Here is a 21,109-nt window from a genome sequence, read left to right as displayed (position 1 = left end):
CACTTTCTTTAATTAGTCGCTGATTTATTATAAGGTATCGGTATGGCTAAAAAAAAAAACATTGTGGTGGACTGAATCACCTCCGTACGGTTCAAAGTGTGTGGGCCCAGGGGCCAGGATAGATCCAATTATTTTCCATATTCTGAGGACAGCGTACAGAAACAAACAACAGCGCCACGGCCCAATGTGTCAAACATGACTTCCTGCAGCTCATTTCTCATTCACTTTTATTCCTGACCAAGTCCAGGATTTTCTGTGTGGTTGCCACAGCAACGTGGTCCCCAATATCCCAGTCATAATAATCAGTTTTCTGTGGGATCCAGGTCCAAATGATTTGTCCTCATTAACCTCTGAAGTGGTAACTTAATGTTTTGAAAGCAGAACATTTAAATGGCTTATACAATAAACCATGCATTTTATCATTCTCTTTCACAGAGATTGAAGGGCACCCTTTATTACTGTAACACCATTAACAGGCATGTAATCCAACATGTTTTCCACTGCCTTGATTCTCTATTGATGTGCTTTCGCTCTGCAATCTGTGTCACCTGCCTGCAGACTAGCAACTACATGTAACAGAGGAACCCCGTCTGTTTTGATTGAGTTCTGATCCACCCCCTCTCCCCTCATTGATGTAGTTCCTCCAGTTTCCCTTGAAACTTGACATGCATCACTGGCCCAGATTCAGTCTACAGCATCTTACTTTGCCCATGTCTTTGATCAACAGATTTAAGACAGTGTTTTCCCGTGCACAGCATTATGCTTTGTTTGAACCAGATGCTAGTTTGAATTCTTTATTCAAAATGAAGGACAAGGCCTGCTGTTCTTCCACTGAATCTGGGCCATTGACATTCTATTAAAAGAGTGACAATCCTCACGGCATTGCTGTTGTAGAGAACTGATCACTTCAGCGACAAGAAACTAATACGATATAAAAGATTCAGCATAGACTCTACAAGCCTTACCACCAATAGCCTTGGGGTAATGCTTGACAGCCAGCTGTCCTTTTCCTCTCAGGCTGAAGTGGTGAGTTGGGTGTGCAGATTCTTCTTGTACATCTGAAGGATCCAGCCCTACTTCACTACGTATTCAACACAGCTCCTAGTTCAGGCCCTGGTCCTCTCATGCCTGGAGTACTGTAACTCACTCTTTGCTTTCCTTCCTGCCTGTGTTATCCTGTAACCTCTACAACTAATCCAGAATGCAGCTGTACGACTTGTCTACAATCTCCCTAAATGTAGGTAGTCAAGTTACTCCCCGCCTCACCTCACTTCATTGGCTTCCTGTTATTGGTTGCATCAAGTTCAAAACCTTGGTGCTGGCATACAGGACAGTGAATGGGACAGCCCCCTCATGTCTACAATCGGTCTTCAAACCGTATGTTCCGTCAAGATCACTGCTCTCTACATCTACGGGGCAACTGACTGTCTTGTCCCACCGGGGTTTCTCCTCTCAGACACAATCTCTGTCTGTACTGATCATTCAGTAGTGGAAAGAACTCCCCATTGAGGTTAGGAAAGCAGAATAAGTTAGTTTCACGGCTTCTTCAGCGAAACCATTATCAAGATAGACGTACGTACAGGAGCAAAGTTTGCCAACTGATTCTGAACTAATACTGAAATAGTTAATGTTGAAATTAGTTTTCAAGTTATATTGAAAACTGCATTTAACCAGGTCCTCACTAGTTTTACAAATGGCTTTAATAACTCTCAAAGTGTGTGCATTATTTGTACAAATTCAGTGAAAGGTGCACCAACCACATCACTTGTAACCACTACAAGAACAGGTACATCACCGGGAGTGATGTGATTCTTATTTTAATCAGATTATTTTCTGTCATAAGAAACTGAATATATCTGGATCCTAACTATCCTTTCAACACTATATACAGCATATATGTAGCATAGGATCTTTGTGTATCCAACCAGACAGAAAATTACAGCAATTGCCTAGGATGGAACGTATCTGAAACACCTGCATTAAATCACCAGGGGAGGGACACCTGCTACACCAATGGGGAAATGACAAGTCTTTTCAGAAGCTTAGTATTACCATAGATATTCCATAGTGACCAGATGCTCTGTGTGCTTGGTGTTGAAAATTCTGTCTCTGTTGTTGAATTTAAATTCAGGCTTTTTATGACACATCCTTGAAGGGGCATGGTCTAAAACAAAACATTCACACTTACCATAGTAAGACAGACGGCACCAGAGCCTTATATTATCAGCCAAAATCTCATACAGACAAGAGGCAAGGGAACACAAACCCTCAATATCTGGTCATCATAGAACATCCGTGGTATAACCCTCAATGGTTGTGGATACACATACAGTAGCTGTTTACATTGCCGTTGTCACATAGGTTACTCAATTGTCACATATTTTATAAACATACTTAAAATCATTACAAATTTGATTAAAACTATCGTGGTTGGAATAATGTTATGGGTACCGCATTTATAAGAGAAATTTAAAGGGTTGATAGGGAATATATTTTAGCTGTATATTATTTTGAACAGTATTAGTTATGGGTCATTATACACTACCTCATTGTACATCAGTAAAAATACTTTGCTATTAAATCGCATTTCTATTCTGAATATGTAGTCATTTTTAAACTCGCAAATATCGTTTATTTTGTAATCAATATGGATTTAGAATATCAACTACCTCATCTTTACCGACAATCGCCCAGCGGAAAATATACCTTAAGGGAGTCATTGAAATGGATCACTGCCAACTGCAACTGTACTGCGAGGTCTCTCCGCGCTTGATAGCGCTCCACGTTCATTAGATTCCACTCACTTCGGATCAACGCGCTCTCCGACACCTTTATTCATTTTTTAAAACCCAGCCTACTCGTTCATTTATTGGCCAGGTCGAGAGTCTCGTGTCGGCTGTGATTGGCTCATGTGCACAGCCGTCTACCCATCGCTTGTCTGCTAACTTACTATGAATATTTGATTTGGATGCGGGCAGTCCGAGATGTTTCCCCCTTTTTAAAAGAGGGAGGCTGTGCAGGTGTTCTGCGCGATGCAGTTATTCGCAATTTTTCCTACTTTGCCCGGAATGTCTGAACGTGGGAATGCAGCGTGTCACGCACGCGAGGAGAGTTTCTGGCGGAAAATGTAGACGTTTGTGTTTCAGAAAGGTTAACCTCAAGAACACATGGTGCACCCAGGATGTTTTGTGCAAAATTAAAAGAACTAAAAATCACCGGAGAATGTCCTTTCTCTATGGTGCAGCAAAACACCGGACCTGGTGATTCCGAGGAATGCGCAATTAAGGGTTCGGATGACTCACTGCCAATTTCGAAAGAGGTGTGTGGGACTGTGTCTGGGATCCTACCTCAACGAAAGACGAACAGGAGCAAAGTAAATCTCCACACCTTAGGAGAAAGCATCCGCAAATTAGTCTGCCCAGAGGTAAATGCTTTTAATGCCATAAAAAGTCATTTGGAAATACAGAATTAAACAACGGGTCTGTATTCATTGCCACATAGAGACGAAATAATCTGTACCAATAGTTCACTGTATCAGCGTCTGTCACAATAATCTGACTACCTGGTCCTGTGTAGAAATGGCTTTGTTTATGTGTAACTCATGCTTTGTCTGTAAATCAAATTAGCTGACACATCAAAGCTGACTGCGCATTTGGGTTTTTAGTATATTTACAGCTGGCCAGTCTACAAATGTTTAAGTTCTTTTACAATTTTACAGTTTCAGAGGCTGCATAGTGCATTCCTGAGAATGGCGAAACAGCACAAGTTAGACATGATATGGTAAGATCAAAATTGCTTATTGTTTGTTCAGTGTTATATGTTTGGTAAATTCTTGAGAACTGCGCAAATGTGGTATTGCCGTAACGAAACCGCTTAAACATCAGCATGTTTATATAAGCTTTTGCGTGACTTTGCATTGCACAATGCTGCCGTTAACATCTTTTAGTCACGACCCAAACAGAACATACAAACTAGAGAATCGTGCCCCAGTAACTGAGACAAGGTAGATGCTCTGCCGTCTGTCTGGATTGCAGACATGTCTGGATAAATGCATATTTCTGTCATCATCACCGGAAACACCAGCAATTAGTGGAGAAGAAAATGATAGGTGTACAGAAAGGGAGTGGCTATTGTTTTCCTGTTGCTATTCCCACGTACACCTGCCATGCATTTTACACCCTCTTGCACATCTGAATGGCTGGTCTTATGTAAACTCCATCTATTATACATGCCAACCCATATACACAAAAATGCATCAGGGTTATCGTTAGAAATCCATTTAGACATGGTAACGTAAATGCTATTCCATGTATAGACACTGTACACACACACACACACACACACACACACACAGCGTAATTTGATAAACAGCAGTCTGTCTCCCTGTTTGTATCTCAGTGCACTGGGACACAGTGCTTCATGGCTGCTATGTGCATTTTCAGCCCTGCTGCACTCTATGCAGATGTTTGCCAGGATGTCTTTAGGAGCTTTGGAGATGCTGAGGTCTTCGCTGAGAACATGAAGAACTACTCTGTGAGATCAGGTGAAGTGCAGTACGTTCATGGTTTGAAAACAAAAGCTGTCACCTTGAACATTTTTGCAAGAACAACTTCAAGAATGAAGGTGCAAATAATCAAGTGAAGCATGTGCACAGTTGAAAACTGCAAGCTAATGCTATCTGCATTCAAAAAAATTAAATATTCTCTGGTCATGCTTTTTAGGTATACAGATGGACACCTTGAGAGTCTGCCTTGGCGTAGAAGTATTCAGGACGTGTTATGAGGAGGACGGACATATTTTGGGAGTAGTTGGGGGTGCACTTCATGACTTCCTGAACAGCTTCAACGTCCTTTTGAAACAGAGCGCCCAGCCGAGCCCTGGCACCGCCAGCTGGGTGAAGGAGGCTTCCGTGCTGTGTCTGGATAAAGACCCGGGCCTCCTGACCGTCTACTACTTCAATCCTCACCAGACAACCGAGCTTTTCTTCCCAGGCATCATCAAAGCGGCCGCCAGCGTGCTGTACCAGACGGAGGTGGAGGTGCTGGCGGGCCAGCCCGCCTCCGGGGAGAGCTTCCTGGAGGACCAGGGCCGGCCGCACCTCCTCTATTCCGTGGCGGTGAAGACCGCCGGGCGTCTGACCCCCAGCCCCCTGAAGACGCGCTCCTCGGTGGACATGCCCAAGGCGCTCTTCTGCCAGACCTTCCCCTTCCACATCCTGCTGGACCAGGACATGGGCCTGCTGCAGATCGGGGACGGCTTGAGGAGGAGGCTGAACCGCAAGGACGCCCAGCAGCGGAGGCCCGCTTTCGGGGAGCACTTCGAGATCGTGGCCCCTCTGGTCAGCTGCACGTTCCAGGGCATCCTGACCATGCTCAACACACAGTTTATTCTGAGAATAAAGGATGGAGCCTCCCCCACAGACTGCTCATCAAAGGTTAAGCCTGTTTATGCTTCTCATTTATTTTGCCATTTAAACAGAAGGCAGAGGATTTATTTTGTCTGCAGGTAGGAGGACAGCAGTCTGGTGGACGGGGAAGGAAAAAGGCTTGTAACCCAAAAGTTGCTGGTCTGATTTCCTGGTGGGCCACTTCTGTTGTACCCTTGGGGCAGGCACTTAACCCAAATTGCCTCAATAAATGCACTGTGGTATAAATGGATAACATTAAAAAAACACCCAGTTGCACTCTTACATTTAAAAATTCATGTAATGAAAATATGGCTTTTCGTGCTTATTCCTCACACACTCCAGGGCTGAAAGGTTTTCTTTAAAGTGTTCATAATAGTGCAGAAGTCATAGTATTTATAATATGAGGCAAGAATTTCAGTGTATTACATATAGAAACACATAGTTGGCTTTACAAATGCATTATCTGGTTAGCTTACACATTTCTGTTTACATGTGTTTCAGTAACTGACATCCACAGCACAGATGAGCAAGGGCAGTATTGATTCCAAAGTGACAGTTATGTCAAACCGTAGTCTTCAACAGGGCGTGCTTATGATCACCTAGAACTAGTGTTACATTTATTTCATGCTTAAGACATCAGGTTGCAAATTATAGCAAGTACATGAGATTAACCTTTTGTCAACATGTTATCTCCAAGCTCATGGAGCTCAAGGGCCAGATGATCTTCATTTCTGAGTCGAACCACATCCTGTTCCTGGGCTCCCCGTGTGTCGACAAGCTGGACGAGCTGACGGGGCGGGGCCTGTACCTCTCCGATATCCCCATCCACAACGCCCTGCGCGACGTGGTCCTGGTAGGCGAGCAGGCCAAGGCCCAGGACGGGCTGAAGAAGAGACTGGGCAAGGCCAAGGCCGCCCTGGAGCAGGCCCACCGGGCCCTGGAGGAGGAGAAGAAGAAGACCGTGGACCTGCTCTTCACCATATTCCCCGGCGAGGTGGCCCGTCAGCTGTGGCAAGGCCAGCACGTCCGGGCCAAGAAGTTCGACAACGTGACCATGCTGTTCTCCGACATCGTGGGCTTCACGGCCGTCTGCTCCCGCTGCACCCCCATGCAGGTGGTGACCATGCTGAATGAGCTCTACACCCGGTTTGACCATCAGTGTGGGGAGCTGGACGTCTACAAGGTGCAGTGAGCAGGACTGTTTCTGTTCTGGGTTTAATTTGTAGGACCAGATTTACAAAGGGAGTGTGCATGTATTGCAAACTACAAAGGCCTGCAAGTGTGCACAAAATTTACAAACCGCTTGTGAGAACTGGGTTGTTTGTGCTTGAAGTTAATGACCAATTTACTGTCTGTAACCTCAGTGAGCTGACTTTGTGACAATAACTTATATAACATTAAGTATAAATGTGGCCCATGACTGAGAAGGCTGAATTAATCCCGTAATACACATCATGAAGGTACAGATAATCATGAGAGAAATCACATTCAGAATATGTAGACTCAATCCAAAGCTATATAAGTGTAATTACTAAGTGTACATGTTCAGGTTCATCAGGGAGCCAAAACGAATGATCTGACTTTACAGGCATAGCTTTAGCTATTTCTGGCTTTCAGTTTAAATTAGAGGGATATTTGCCTTTCTGGGCCAATTTCCAATAATTATAGAGTCAGGCATTAAATGAAGAGGTTGGCTGTTTGAGTGACCCAGGCTCAGTACTGAGAAAAGTGCAGTTTAGCTTTTCAGTTTTGTGCACTAAAATGTTTTAAAAGGCATCCATTACTGTACTATTTAAAAGAGTGAAACTGATTTAAAGCCAAACCCCAGGGAAAGCCTTTAGCTGGGCATACCAAGAACACACCAAGTCAAGTTCCTGGGACGATTAATAAAAGTGCGATAGGCCAAAACAAACACTTTCACAGTGTTTTCGGGGTTTCATTGTACTGCCTTAGCTAGCTTTCAGTAGAGTAATCCAAACGATGATCAGTAGGGAACAATCCATCATTAGCACAGAGTAACACAGATCCGCTCACAGTATACAAGCATTACTCACACAGAACTGCAGGGTGAGACAAGCCAGACTTTACTTTAGGATTCTGCTGTGCTTATATTGCTTGGGACATTTATCATCTTAGCCTGTCAACGGTTCTTTGACTTTTACCCTATTTACAGCTTCTGCTACATATTATTTAACGATTTTTGAAAGAATTTAGCTGCGTTCTCCAAAACTTTGTCGATTGGAGATGTGCCGGTGAAATGTGTCACGCCACAGACGCACACCTCCCTGTTGGATTTCAGGTGGAGACTATCGGAGACGCGTACTGTGTGGCCGGAGGCCTGCACAAAGAGAGCCAAACGCACGCGGTTCAGATAGCGCTCATGGCCCTGAGGATGATGGAACTGTCAAACGAGGTCATGACCCCGGCGGGGGAGCTCATTAAGGTCAGTGCCTCGGGCTGTTCAATTCGTGCCGCCGCTCGGACCGATCGATAGGCGCTATTTCTGCCAGAGAAGTTGTGTGTGGTTTACTTCGCGTTTCTTTTTTTTTTATAATAAGAACATCTCTGCTGTTGTATGTTAATGTTGTTTTGCTTAGTAGTTTTTTTTTTTTTTATTTGATTGCTCACTTCATTACTAACTATGATTACACACTTGATCTGATTAATGTGCGCTCCAGGCAGCAAGTCTTTAGTCACCTGCATCTTAGTGGCAGCCTGGATGCTGCAAGTGCATGGTGTAGAAAGAAACTGCTGTAGGGTTTTTTTTTTTCAACTCACAAAGCCCTGAATCCTTGCAGTATTCGAAATATTTTTCTTATGATAGTAGAGTCTTAGCAGAGGGGCTTTTGATAGCTCCAATTTTTTTTAGTTCTTTTAGCATAAAATACAAGATACAAGACTATGGACACATTTTTATGGCAACAAAAAATTTGTTTGTAAGATTCATAGTGCATTTTTAAAAAATTTTTATAATAATAAACAGATCCTCCTTTTGTAACAGCATAGTCCCCGACTTTTGCCTGCCTGGTTCAAGGTGACGCATGATCTGTATATTGCATTTTCTTCAATGTTGTATTTTTGTGTTGATTAATTTGGAAGTGCAACAGCAACCGCTGGCTTCTGTAGCATTCTCCTTTTCATTTCGGCCAAACATTCCAAGTTTATTAACTTTTGTAAATTTAATCCAGAGAAGCAACATTGTTAATGCCTGTTTTTGCAAATGTTTTACAAAGTACTGCTTAACCATGCTCTCATGTAAGATGTGGGAACTATGATGAGAGTGAAAAACTGATAACAACTGAAATCCCATGAGATTAGATACTGTATAGCAAATGATTATCAATAGAAATAGCACACTGTGCTAGTTAACCTTGTAACAGTAATGTATTTGGAAGTGCTTTTATGAATGGGTAACAATGGTTTAAATTGTCCAACAAAGAATGAGTGAACACATATTACTTGAATTACTTTTGTTCGGTTATCCTTTAGCCTACATGATTTAATGTATTCCTCTCATCTCAATGACTGTTTCAGTGTGATAATGGGTTTTAATGGTAGCTGGGTGGTCAAAACACAATGGCAATCTTTCAAAACTGCTGGAAAAAAGTATGTATAGCATTCCATCAGTCAGTCACTGTTTTTGAAAAGATTGTTTTCTTCATTAAAGTTTATTTAGATGTCTGTATCTCCTTTCTATTGCATCACCTATGCCTACCTAATTAACAGATCAGTGAAGAAGATATGCTTTTTGTATTTTTATCCTTATTGGTCAGTTTCAACTGTAACCAATATAATATTTAACTGTTTTGATTGCATAGCACTGAATATATAAAATGAATATATTTTATTTTCAGATGCGAATTGGACTCCATTCCGGCTCTGTTCTGGCTGGCGTCGTTGGTGTAAAAATGCCTCGTTACTGTCTTTTTGGTAACAATGTCACGCTGGCAAATAAGTTTGAATCCTGCAGCCTCCCTGGAAGAATCAACGTCAGCCCAACAACACACAGGTAAATTTGTACCAGAGTGAAAGCATGGAGTCCAAAGGAAGTCTACACAGAAATCAGACTCTAATTCTGCATCTCTCTTGCGGCATCTAAATGATTTTAATCAGTCAGGCATTCGACCTCCACTTTTTAGAAGTTGTAAGAGCAGCTGTTGGTGTTCCGTTCAGTCCAACCACAATGCAAGTTGTCCTTAAGTCTGACTGGTGAATTTAAGCAGGTGTTATTTTTCTGTTGTTTCCAATTCCACATTTGGAGTCCAGTGGTTTCTGAAATGAGTAAGCAGTGAATCACTTGCAGTGAATCCATTCACGGGGGCGAACCCATGGTACAATATTGAACAGCCGCATGCAACTATTTTTATTTTTTGTTTCAGGCTTTTAAAAGACTGCACCAATTTCATCTTCATACCCAGGACCAGGCAGGATCTTCCACCAAACTTCCCATGTGACGTTCCAGGCATCTGCTACTTCTTAGAAGCGTTGGATCAGTCAAACAGCACCTCTTCTTTTAAAACTGAAATGGAAGGATTATGATTCAGTAATACAAACAGAATTGAACAGACTGTGCACAAAGTTAGGGGCATACTGAAACAATAATCCACATGCCTACACATTTAAGAACTACTGTAACATACGTAAAGGTGGCACAACCTATTTTTATGTTTCCATTGTACATTGCTGAATTCACTCGATGATGTCATATAGTTTTGATATTGCACAATGAGTTTAGATGAAATCTGATCTGTGAATGGGATATCATGCTTTTGCTAGACTACAGCGAGTAATCATTCCAGTTAACGTTTTTATTAAAGTCATTATTTTTGCATTATGAGAGAACGACAAGAGACTACAATAAACCAAAAGGAAAGGAGTTCTGCTTCTGTGTTTTTACTTTACGTCACTGAAATGAGAGCTCCTCAATGTGGGAATGATGACATGTAAAGTACAGACATTGGCAAAGAGAACCCAGATACATCTTCCCTGTACCTAAGATAATACTATCAAGAGTTCATTTTAAAACAAGAACATTCCTGCAAGCAAACTTAATTGTACCTCAGACTTAGTGTACTGGAAGACAGAGGTCCTTCAGCAATCCCAGCCCAACAGTGCTTGGACAGAGAGACCTCCATTGCTCTGTCTAACATGGAATGGCAAAAAGAAGTTGTCCAAGGCTGTAGGTGAGGGTATCCTAGACAAGCAGTGAAAGAATGGAAAGGTCAGAATTTATGTCAGAATTGCCTGAGGTCAAAGGTCAGAGGCCCTGCACAATAAGCAAAGTTTGCCTCAAGTACACAGACAGAACAATGGCAGTGTGAATGGTACACTAGATGTGAGTGAAGTGCGCACCAAGACAGAAGGATTTTAATCTTACCGTAAGAGCACCATGAGTGAAGCTTTTTACTCCTGGGGCACAGTCCAGAATTAAGGCTCTTCCCTTTTTCATATTTCAGCTGAAACATATTTGCTCTTACAGAACTGAAATATGAATGATGTTATGAAATATGTAAAACAAAAAAGTAAGGAAAAGGAAAATATGTAAATGAAACATTCAAACTAATACATCTTTGATGGAAAATAACATATTGAGCATTCTTTAATCTTGTTTATGTATTATTTTATCTGAGCTTGGAGAAGAGAAAATTCCTTTCATATATAAACTCAAGTTATGTAATTGCACTAGAATAAATTGCAGCCTTCAACATTTAATTAAGGAGTTCATGTCCACGCTGTGTCTGCCACCAGTGCAGAATGTGAAGAATACAGCATTATTTAAATGAGGTCATTTTAATCAGTGTTGGGCCCTGACAAATTACAGGGTTGTTCTGTTGAGATGTTATGTTCGCGAGGCCTCAGACCTTTCCAAGCTCAGTCTGAAGAGCAATTCTCCGGTGGGCGATCCAAGTGAGTCATGAAGGAGGTCATGTGAGGGGATTAAAATATTTAGGGCTGTTTATGGGAGTCGGCCAACTAAAGACTGCTCAACAAGAAGTTAATGCAAAAGACATCTCCAATAAAACAATCATATGCTAGCATGTTTTTTTTGATACAATTTTATTCCTGGTGATGACTTTTTATGACCACTTGATCTTGCTCAGTCACATAATAATGATGATATGACTGAATGCATTTGGGTCTTGATACTACATTATACCTAGTGTGAAAAAACACTGATGACTGAAATTAAGATGGAATAAGCATTCCACCAAAGAAAATGAATGGAGCTGAACCTGAGACACATAAAAAACCATATAATCAATAGGTTATGACCCAATCTTTTGAATAAGGATTTCTGCCATAAAAATGAACTGCCTGCACATTGAAAATACCATTAAGGAAATTAATTAAAGGTAGACTAGGTCGGGTGTCTTTATGATTGCTCAACATTCATGTTAATAACTTAAATCCATGGTTTGATAAATCTTCAACATTAATCAAAATGTCCAGGTGTCTTCTATCAAAATTAAGTAAGCCTAAATTTTATATCCAGTACCACTTACAAAACCCCTTCTGTGTTAAATATTTATCAGAGATTACAGTTTATCATAACTTAGCAATGTGCCAGCACAAGCCCTGTACCAAATGTTTTGCCTGCAAACATAACAGATTGTGACACAGGCGTTTCTGCATAGAAAGCCAGGAACAATATGTTTGAAATACACTGCATGAGTGTAATGTAGCAACAGGCTATTGGAATGTTGTTTGAAAGTTTGCACATGTTCATCTTTACTGAGACACAGCCCTATTGTATGTGTGACTCTTACTTCACAATGACGTTCTTAAAGCCAGAACGAGTTCATAAGAGCCAGCTGCTTCCAGTTAATTACTTTACACAGTTTAAGTGTAAATAATCTCCAGTTGCAGCTTTTAATTCTATCCCCAACTGTACATCTAGTTAGACGTGCATGCCGTATCTGATAAAGATGATGTCTGGAGATACTGTAGAGAGACAAAGCATAGTGTCAGCCACAATAGAGGGCCATTAGGTCTCAGGACTGTATAAACACGTGCAGAAAACATTTACTCTAATAAGAGCTAGGGTAATTTTACTTCTGCTTTCTGCAGACTTCCTTGCACTTTTAAGACCCCTACCACGGCTGCCTAGTCTAAACATACTATGAATAGTCTGTGTAGCTCAGCCTTTTACTTTGATGCCATGAAAGAGAGAGAGCGCTTGGATCTTATCTTGGCTTGATGTGACAGACACTATTAACGGAGCGAATCCATCCATCAATAACCGCAGTGCTGCGGTTTTTACCGGTACCTTCCATCACCATTTACATTTCTTACGTGGGAAAAAAAATGTGGAGCACAGCATGACCATTTGATCTTTGGGCTTTGATTGAACACCCCTCCCCCACATCCCCCACCTCCCAAGTTTCAGGATTCTGAGTGTTGAAAGGGATGGGTGCTATTTCCAGAGAGATCCTGCATGTGAGCCTTGACACATGTATCTATTCAGGTTGTTCCAGATGGCAGGGATGCTGCTGCTAGCCGATGCCAGCGAATCAATACTGTGTATCTGCAGAGCAAATAAATCATGTGATGTGCTGGTTTCCCCGCTATCTGCCACGGATCAAGTCAAATACATCATTTGTCTGCAGTGCTATACTGCTGTTCATTAGGTAGACAGATGTGACACTTGTTTTTTTCCCGTTCAGTCTGTGGCACACTCACATGCTCGTGTTCTCTGGGGGAAAGTTCTTCTCTGGGGGGGCCAGTTCCTGGTCAGAATCATTCCTGATGGCACCAAAATGTGTGACCTTGTCGAAACTCTGATTATATTTCCCTAAGTGCTGATTTTAATTGTGTTTTAACTGGATAACAAGAACAAATCAATGATCTTGCTGCCAAACTGCGCAGCACTGATCTGTATTTGGCAAACCCTTTATCTAGGGCAGATTAGAAGACATCAATATAAAAAAGCACAAGTGAAAAGTAGAGTGCAAAGTGGAGAATACAAATTAATATATTCTACAATACATACATATTCCATAACTGCTCACACAATTCAACCACTGGTAACACATTACTAATAATACATTTCAGTGAATAAAAGTTTTAATTAAGTAGTCTAAGTCTACGTTCACACTGCAGCTAGAAGTGGCCCAATTCCAATTTTTTCCCCTTTTATGTGACCCAATTGGAATGTTTTTAGGACAGCGTGAACTGCAAAAAAAAAAAAAAAAACACTGTATATGTTAGGGTATCCTTCATGTTATAATTCTGCGTTGGCTTGTCGTTACTTTTGCAAACGTGGAGGACAGACAGAAACCAATTTAACAAGCATTCGGGGGGATACATCCACACAAACGAAGCTTGAGGGCTTATATCGCAATCATTCTGTTGTTCGCCTTCCTCGTCACCACCTGACGACTTACCTTGAATATAATGGCTAGAACCAGAGCTTCCATGGATACAAGAGGCTGTGACTAGACAGACGTGATGTCTTATGTTGTTGTTTATATACGCATGTGAGACTTTTCAGAATGGAGGCTGGTTCATACAGATATTGGACATGGGCTAAAGTATGAATATGAACAGTCAGGGAAAAAAATGGAAGTTTCTGAGCAACAAATCAGAATTAAGCCTGCAATCTGAATGTAGCTTAATGTAGACTCAGACTTAGGTTTCAGGGTAGATTAGACTTCAGGCAATTCAGATTCAGTCTACAGAACTGATTCTTCAGAGGGCAACAAGAGGTGAGGAGGAATTCAATGGTTCTGACAGTGATGGGTAACTCATTCCATCAACAACAGAGAGGACCATTAGTTGAACCTCAGAGAGGAGGGGCAGATGGACACATAGCCAGTCACTGAGGAGGATGGGCGTAGAAGGGATAATTTTCTTGTGTTGGTTTCATGGGCAGTATGATTAAATACACAATCCTGACATCTATCTAGATCATTAAATGATCCACTTGCACCAGCTCGCATCTATCTAAGTAAATGCATGTCACAGGGATTACAAGAACAGGAACAGGTAAAAAACAGGCAGATAGAGTAAAATGTTCTTTAGGTGGTTGTAAGCAGAAGAGTTCAGATTGGTTATGAATATGCTATAGAGCATTAGGAACAGAGTTGCAAAATGTGTAATTAGAGCACTCATAATGCATTATATGCAAGTGCTCATAGGTTACTTAAAAAAAATCTTCAAACTTTATCTATGGAAGTATTTTTTGTTCTGTGCCATCATTTTATTTTTTGTAAAATCACTGAAGAGATATGCTTTGAAGGGACTTATCATTAATTCCCAAACTAAGTGTGATGGCAAGATTTATCAGGAATCAGCTAATGAACACTTTCATGTGTGTCTGACTAATATTGTTTTTTTCTTAAAAATCTTGTTAACTCCACATCACAACTTCAGTTAGCTGGAGCTAATCAGGGAAATTGGGTTTCTACAAGATACTTGTGTTTACTAAGATGATCGAGATGCATGGAAAAAGATTGCGTTCAGCAGCGTGACCTGTTGAGAGGTCCACCTTTGGCAGACTTTTTTCAGGGGGCAGCTTTTTTCTCCATATTTTTTTTAAAAAGCTTGGCACCATCCTTGACCACCTGTGACTCACTGAGAGTGCACTGATATGACAGTAATGCCCTACAAATGAATGGATGCTGAGGAGGACAATGATGTCATGGCCCTGGAACAGGAACAGAATTTTTTTTTTTTTGCTTGTAGCACCACACTCCACTTCTTTTCACTGAATTGTCCATCTCTCCGGCAGCTTCAGACACATGTGAAATGGCTCCTCTGTCGAGGACTGGAAACACAGGCTTGAGGCTGGGGATATGATTCTCTCAGTGGATAATATTTTGATCTCGTGATGAGTCAGCATGGATTATTGTGTGGTACACCTGATCGTGAAGGAACAGACTGTTACACCGTGACATACAAAAGACCAATGCTGGTGTTTAAGAAATCTCTTCATAAGCTCAGCATCAAATGGTATTACAATAATCATAATAATAACAATATAAAATGTCAGTGTTATTATTGCCAATATTCTGAAAATAGGACATTACACAGTATCTGTTAATCATCCAACACATTGAGGAGTGGGTTGAAGGTTTTCCTTATTTTCTTCTCTGATTAAGTGTCTATTTGTGTGTGCGTGTCTGGATTCTTTTTTGCAAAGCAAATTAAAACACTAAATCCAAACAGCCACCTCCAAAAATGAGGTTTCTGAAGCTGTCTGAAACAACAAAGCCAAATCTGAAAAGAGAACAAAACTGGCTAGTGAGCATGTGCTACCTGTATCAGCATGTGCTTTGAGTAGACTTTACTTCATCTTATCACTGAGCTGTACCGATTTTCTCAGAGCAGGTATAAGACAGTCAAATAAAAATTCAATTTAAATGTTACCCTGTTACCTCAAGTCCATACAGACTCTTTGCCACATGTCTGGTGTCCACCTAATGCTGGAATGCCATGTTCCATTACCTGCCTCAGGTAAGGGTTACCCACTACATGCATGTTATATTACATTACATTCATTTAGCAGACACTCTCATCCAGAGCAACTTTCAGCATAATAGAACATAAGTGTATCCATTCAAGTTAAATGAGCAACAGCGCCAGACTAGGCTAACAACACTCCCAGACCAGTGAGTGTGAGCATAGCACCATTCCAGCCCTACCACAAGTTAACTTGTGCAACTTGACTAGACAAGGGAAGTATACTACCATATATCAGTCACTAGATCACAGAATCCAAAACACGTCGTAATACTACACGTTTAACGTGTGTGCACCTACAGCTAATGTCATCACTCATGAACTGCACAGGAGATACCAGAGGGTTGCAGATGCTGTTTGACAATATTAGTGCATCATTAACATTCCAGAAGCTCCACAGAGCTCATCATTAGAATACCTGTTATTCTGGAGCAGCTGCAGTCAGACATGAGAGCTACTAACACAGAGTCGAACAGTATTGAAAGTTATCCTTTTTTATTTTTTAATTGCAGAGGAAAAGAGATGACAATATTTATGAGTCAAATAGAATTATCCTTACTGTTACAATAAAGATTACACACAAACAAATGTTTTAGCTTGAATTGATATAACCCTACAATCCTTCATCTTTCACTCATTTTGGATGAGTTACTGTTCATTTAATGCAAAGAAAATCTAAAGAAACACACAAAACACAAGATGTTAAATTGACCTCCGTTACTGTAACTCTAAATGAAAGCATTCCGTTGTACTGCTGTTTTCCACCATTCATATTAACTGCACTCTGACATTTTGGGAACCATAGTCTTTATTTGGCCCTGCTACCTGCTGCCGCTGCTCTCTGTGGTACTTCCACAAATCGGGCTCAGTTTCCATTGCATCATCGACGCCCTCTCTGAGCTGCACAGTAGCCACCTCCACTGGGAACCTCTTCATCAATGCCCTTGTTACACAGCAGCCTTCTTGCTGGCGCTGAGCTCAGCGGGTGGGGATAGCTAGGGAGTGCCGCTCACTAAACAGAGCACGGCCTCAGGACTGGGGTTCAGCCTCTGTGTGATCAATATTACCCTGGTATTACATTGGTTCTTCTCCTTAATGGCCGCCATATTCCTGCTCACACTCTGGAATTCTTGTTTCCACCGCAGCTTACCAACATCATAATCTGCAAATTCACCACATGCCCAAACCAGAGGAAAAGCATCTTGCTTGTGGTGTCACTCCACCGATCACACCGGCAGGAGGAATCACCGCCAGAGCCGTTTCTACTCTGGCACAAGAGAAGGGCCACGTGACCATCTTGCACCCACCTCAGGGGACCCCCGGCAGCACTGGTAGGCTGTTGAAAAAAGAGGGCTGGGTCACGCTTCGGGGACTCTGTGACTGCTGCGACGCTTGGCATGCTGGGTAATTGTGGTGCCACCCTTCAGTTTAATGAGTTCGCAGCTGCAGATGAGGAAGGCCTGCTGGAGCGCCGCTGCAAGGGCCCGTCAGCCTTAATTGGCCCAGCATTGTGAAACCATCAAAGTGGAACCCATTATGTGAAATCCTTTTCATTTCAGCCCTTCGCCCCATTAGTATGCGGAGGTCTTCCTGCGCCGACGCTCGCCCCTCAGAGATTCCATTGGATCAAAACACTTTATGAAAACGTAATGCCCTTTATTTCAGAGGGATTAGCGTTAGCGTGCTGGCACACACACACCCCTGATTCACAGAATGGAGAAATCCTGGCGGAAGCCGAAGTCACAATGGGTGCTTTTCACAATGTTAGTCTTGTATGAAGACCTCACTTAAAGCTTGCTAGCATGGTTTTCATATATCATTGGTAGTTCCCCCTAGAGGATGAACTTGTGCAGTGTACCGCATCTATAAATAATCATGTCTGAATGCAAATAAAGCATTCCAGAGCATTCAATTAAATTCAGGGATGTCGATTGCTAATGAACTATCTATTACAGATGTACACAGAAAAATGACAATCTAAAGCAAATTAGATTAATCAGCTATGAATAATCGATCTAGGTGAATTTTTCTGAATGATTTCGAGTGAAAACAAATCCCTTAAGTTTGTGCGAGGCAATGCACAGCCACACATTGCACTCATTTGACTTTCACAGCACAGAACAATTCTTACTGTGCTCACGTACCGGTCAGAGCATTCACCCAGCATGAACTCAGTGGAGCTCTGGGGCGTCGTGCATCATCTGGGTTTATGACCAGGTACGCTTGCTGAGCCGTGTGCAGGTCTGAGCACAGTCCAGTGTTCCAGAAGGAGATTAACGCTCCCCTAACGTCCATGCCACTTTGCCAGAGGGAAAGTAGACGCTCACAAAATGCCGAACTTTTACTTTAATGTCTCCTGTGCACATTCATACGTCCAGAGGTGCCTCTGCGCTATGCAGTACACTTTGCCTGCCCAAGAAATCATTCACTCTATATTTTTTCCACTATTCTAAAAACAGAACAATGCCTTGAATTACTTTTTATGCCTATATTTTTTTACATATATTTATACACACATAAATATGTATAATATGGTTAATACACTATATGACTTTTATTTTACTTTATTTTATTTTTTTAACAAGCTATGTGCCTTATAGTCCTGATGCATTTTTAAATATTTTAAACAACTTGAATTTGGACACAGAACAATACTCGGCCAGTTACCATGGCAACACTCCCTTCTACTTTTGAGGCCAGCATTTGAACAGACTTGGATGCTCAGAGCATCTTTCCTCTCATATACTCAGACTTTCACTGGGAAATGCACGTCCTCTTTGGTAAACACGAACGGTAAACACTCAACATTTATTTTCATCGTATTATTATGTTTTTCCTACATTATTATTAATGTATTTCCTAATGAATTGAGGAAAAGGATGAACAGTAAGATTGTGCATGTCGGGCTACATGCACATTTGTTGTGTTACACCTTAAATGGTAAATGGCACAGTGGCAGAGGACGACAGCTACCAGCCTCTGGCACCAGGTTCTTGTCTGCTCCTGTTGGTTTAGCTCTGATTCAGAAAGGTGACCTAAAGTGTAAAACTGAATTTACAAGCCGGGCTGCTATGTTTGAAACTGACACCCCATTAAAATTTGAGTTGTTGCCTCAGTCCATCAGATCTCAGATGGGAGGGGGGGGGAGCATTACCAGAACAGACAGGAAGTTGGAGTCACCTCCCACGGACTCTTCCTGTTTACATTTGAAATGCCTTGCATAATTTATTAATTATGTTCCTGAAAATATAATCAAAGGTTTGCAGTGTTTAATGACTGCCTTTGTCCTCTATGGGGAGCCTTAACATAGCACCTCTGTAAAACACAGACAAAAAAGGCTATTAGAGATAAAAGAAGGGTGCAGTCACTTTAATAAGATGGAATTCATTGACATTAAGGACATTGCAAAGCAAAACAACAAGAGCAGATAGCCGGACAATGACATTATTAAAAAGGAATAAAGCAAAAAAAAAAAAAAAAAAAAAAACATATCTGTTTTCCACTGCTCAGCTTTTGTCATTACGTTCCTGACCTGCAAAAACACCAGCTTAATAATTTGCACTATGAACTCCTCCCGGCACCAGGCATCGCGGGCGACGCGTGAGAGTAACCCAGTTCTATCAGAGTGAATCAGATGGATCCTTGTAAACGCAGCCAGCGCAGGACAGTGTGTGCGGCGCGTCTGCAAACGCTCTGGGGGGAGTGACGCTCTCCAGCACGGCACGGAACGAGCTCGGCTGCGTGGACCGCTCGGGAGGAGACCGCCGGTAACCGCGGACACAGAAGCCGAGCTCCGCCGTGTTTGCGGTCTGATCGCCGTTTTCGGTTTGTGTGTCGCGCACCGGCCCTTTCTCGGCTCTCTCTGCCGTGTTCACGCTCCGCTCCGTTTAATCCGGCAAATTCAGATCGAATTTCAGACGCCTGCAGTGTGGATCAACACATCGACCTCTCAGGGTCGGTGTTGACATACAGTAGGATTCGATGCTTGGCAATAACTGTCCAGCAGTATAAAATTCCCGTCAGCGTTTACTCTCCTGTTTCTGTGACGCATTATAAAACCTTAGTTGGCTTTTTTCTGCACCGGTGCTTTAAAACTGTTTAATTAGACTCATGTGGAAGCCGTTGTTCGTGCTCCCTTTAAACTGCCGGGGCACTTTTTAAATTAGAAGCGGCTCATTATTCGTCCTCATTTCCATCCAGTTTGAAGTGACATATAACTAAAAACGCCAGTCACACCACCCTGACCTGGGTTGCTTGCAAGGTCGGGGCATTGTTAAAAATACCTGTCCCCACATTGGGGGGGGGGGGGGGGGGGGGGTACACTACAGGATTCAAGGCACTGATGACCTTTATGCACAAAAGGACCACAACATGTTTAGGGCAGTCTGACTTTTTCTCCATACCTAAGCAATGTTTTTTTTTTTTTCAGACAGGAGTACTAGTCTGAGAAATGTATGAATAATGGAAAAGTTACACCTTCAGTCTCGTTAAAATTTTATTCCAAACTCTTTTTTGATGAAATCATTCCTGGAGTGCCATGCTGGTTATGATACTTATTTCCATATGGACACTTGCAATACGCCATTGAAGTATGCATTTCAATGTAATCCACACTGGATGGGTCTTGATGAAGGTCAAAGGTCATGGGATGAACTGCCTGTTCAGAAATACAGGTCAGCCTCAGAAATTAAAACAAGACCACAGGCTGGAAGGGATGTCCAGTTCTAGAGTATGCATAAATGTGAGAGAAAAAAAGATCCATCTAATATTTAGTGAGGTTGAGGTTATCTTATGGTAATGTATTAATTCCGGTCATGCTGTGTGCATTTTGAGACATGTTCCATTGACCTACATGTTATCCATTTATAGCTACATATTTATTGAAGCAATTCAGGTTAAGCACCTTGCTAAAGGGTAGGACAGCAGTCTGTCACCTGGGATTTGAAACTGAAACCTCCACTTACAGTTCCCTACAGCAATACTCCACACATAGACTTCTTGGACTCATGCTTAAGCATAGCATAGCCTAACTGGCGGAAGCATAGCTTTATGCAAATAGCCAGTAGCACCACTGATGAAAGCAAATGTATGGTGAAGAAGTTGAAGCCAGTCATGGTGGCAATCTGCTGACTCTGCAGCTTCTGAATCATGGCTGTGCCTTCAGCCATTTTCCTGCACACTGTCACACTCAACCATGGCATATTCAAAGGATTTCCAAGAATAAGTCTGGTCCCAGTATAA

General features: G+C 41.9%; 1 protein-coding gene across 1 annotated transcript; it reads left to right on the top strand.

Moving 5' to 3' along the window:
• The first annotated feature begins 4,473 nt into the window (after nucleotides 1–4,473).
• On the top strand, nucleotides 4,474–10,052 carry LOC118793290 (guanylate cyclase soluble subunit alpha-1-like). Its single transcript, XM_036551402.1, has 6 exons — nucleotides 4,474–4,543; nucleotides 4,722–5,434; nucleotides 6,105–6,590; nucleotides 7,707–7,850; nucleotides 9,262–9,416; nucleotides 9,787–10,052. Exons 1-6 carry the CDS (start codon nucleotides 4,519–4,521, stop codon nucleotides 9,944–9,946), a joined length of 1,683 nt encoding a protein of 560 aa, XP_036407295.1. The 5' UTR covers nucleotides 4,474–4,518; the 3' UTR covers nucleotides 9,947–10,052.
• The last annotated feature ends 11,057 nt before the right edge of the window (nucleotides 10,053–21,109 follow it).

This window comes from Megalops cyprinoides, chromosome 18, assembly GCF_013368585.1.
Source record: "Megalops cyprinoides isolate fMegCyp1 chromosome 18, fMegCyp1.pri, whole genome shotgun sequence".
NCBI classification, from domain to species: Eukaryota; Metazoa; Chordata; class Actinopteri; order Elopiformes; family Megalopidae; genus Megalops; species Megalops cyprinoides.
This window is presented reverse-complemented; position numbering and strand designations above follow the sequence as displayed.

Excerpts from the sequence above, each read along its gene's own strand:
- LOC118793290 (XM_036551402.1), top strand. The coding sequence starts at position 4,519 with ATGAAGAACTACTCTGTGAGATCAG. Across the intron at positions 5,435-6,104 it reads CCACAGACTGCTCATCAAAG|CTCATGGAGCTCAAGGGCCA; the intron begins GTTAAGCCTGTT and ends GTTATCTCCAAG. Across the intron at positions 6,591-7,706 it reads GGGAGCTGGACGTCTACAAG|GTGGAGACTATCGGAGACGC; the intron begins GTGCAGTGAGCA and ends GTTGGATTTCAG.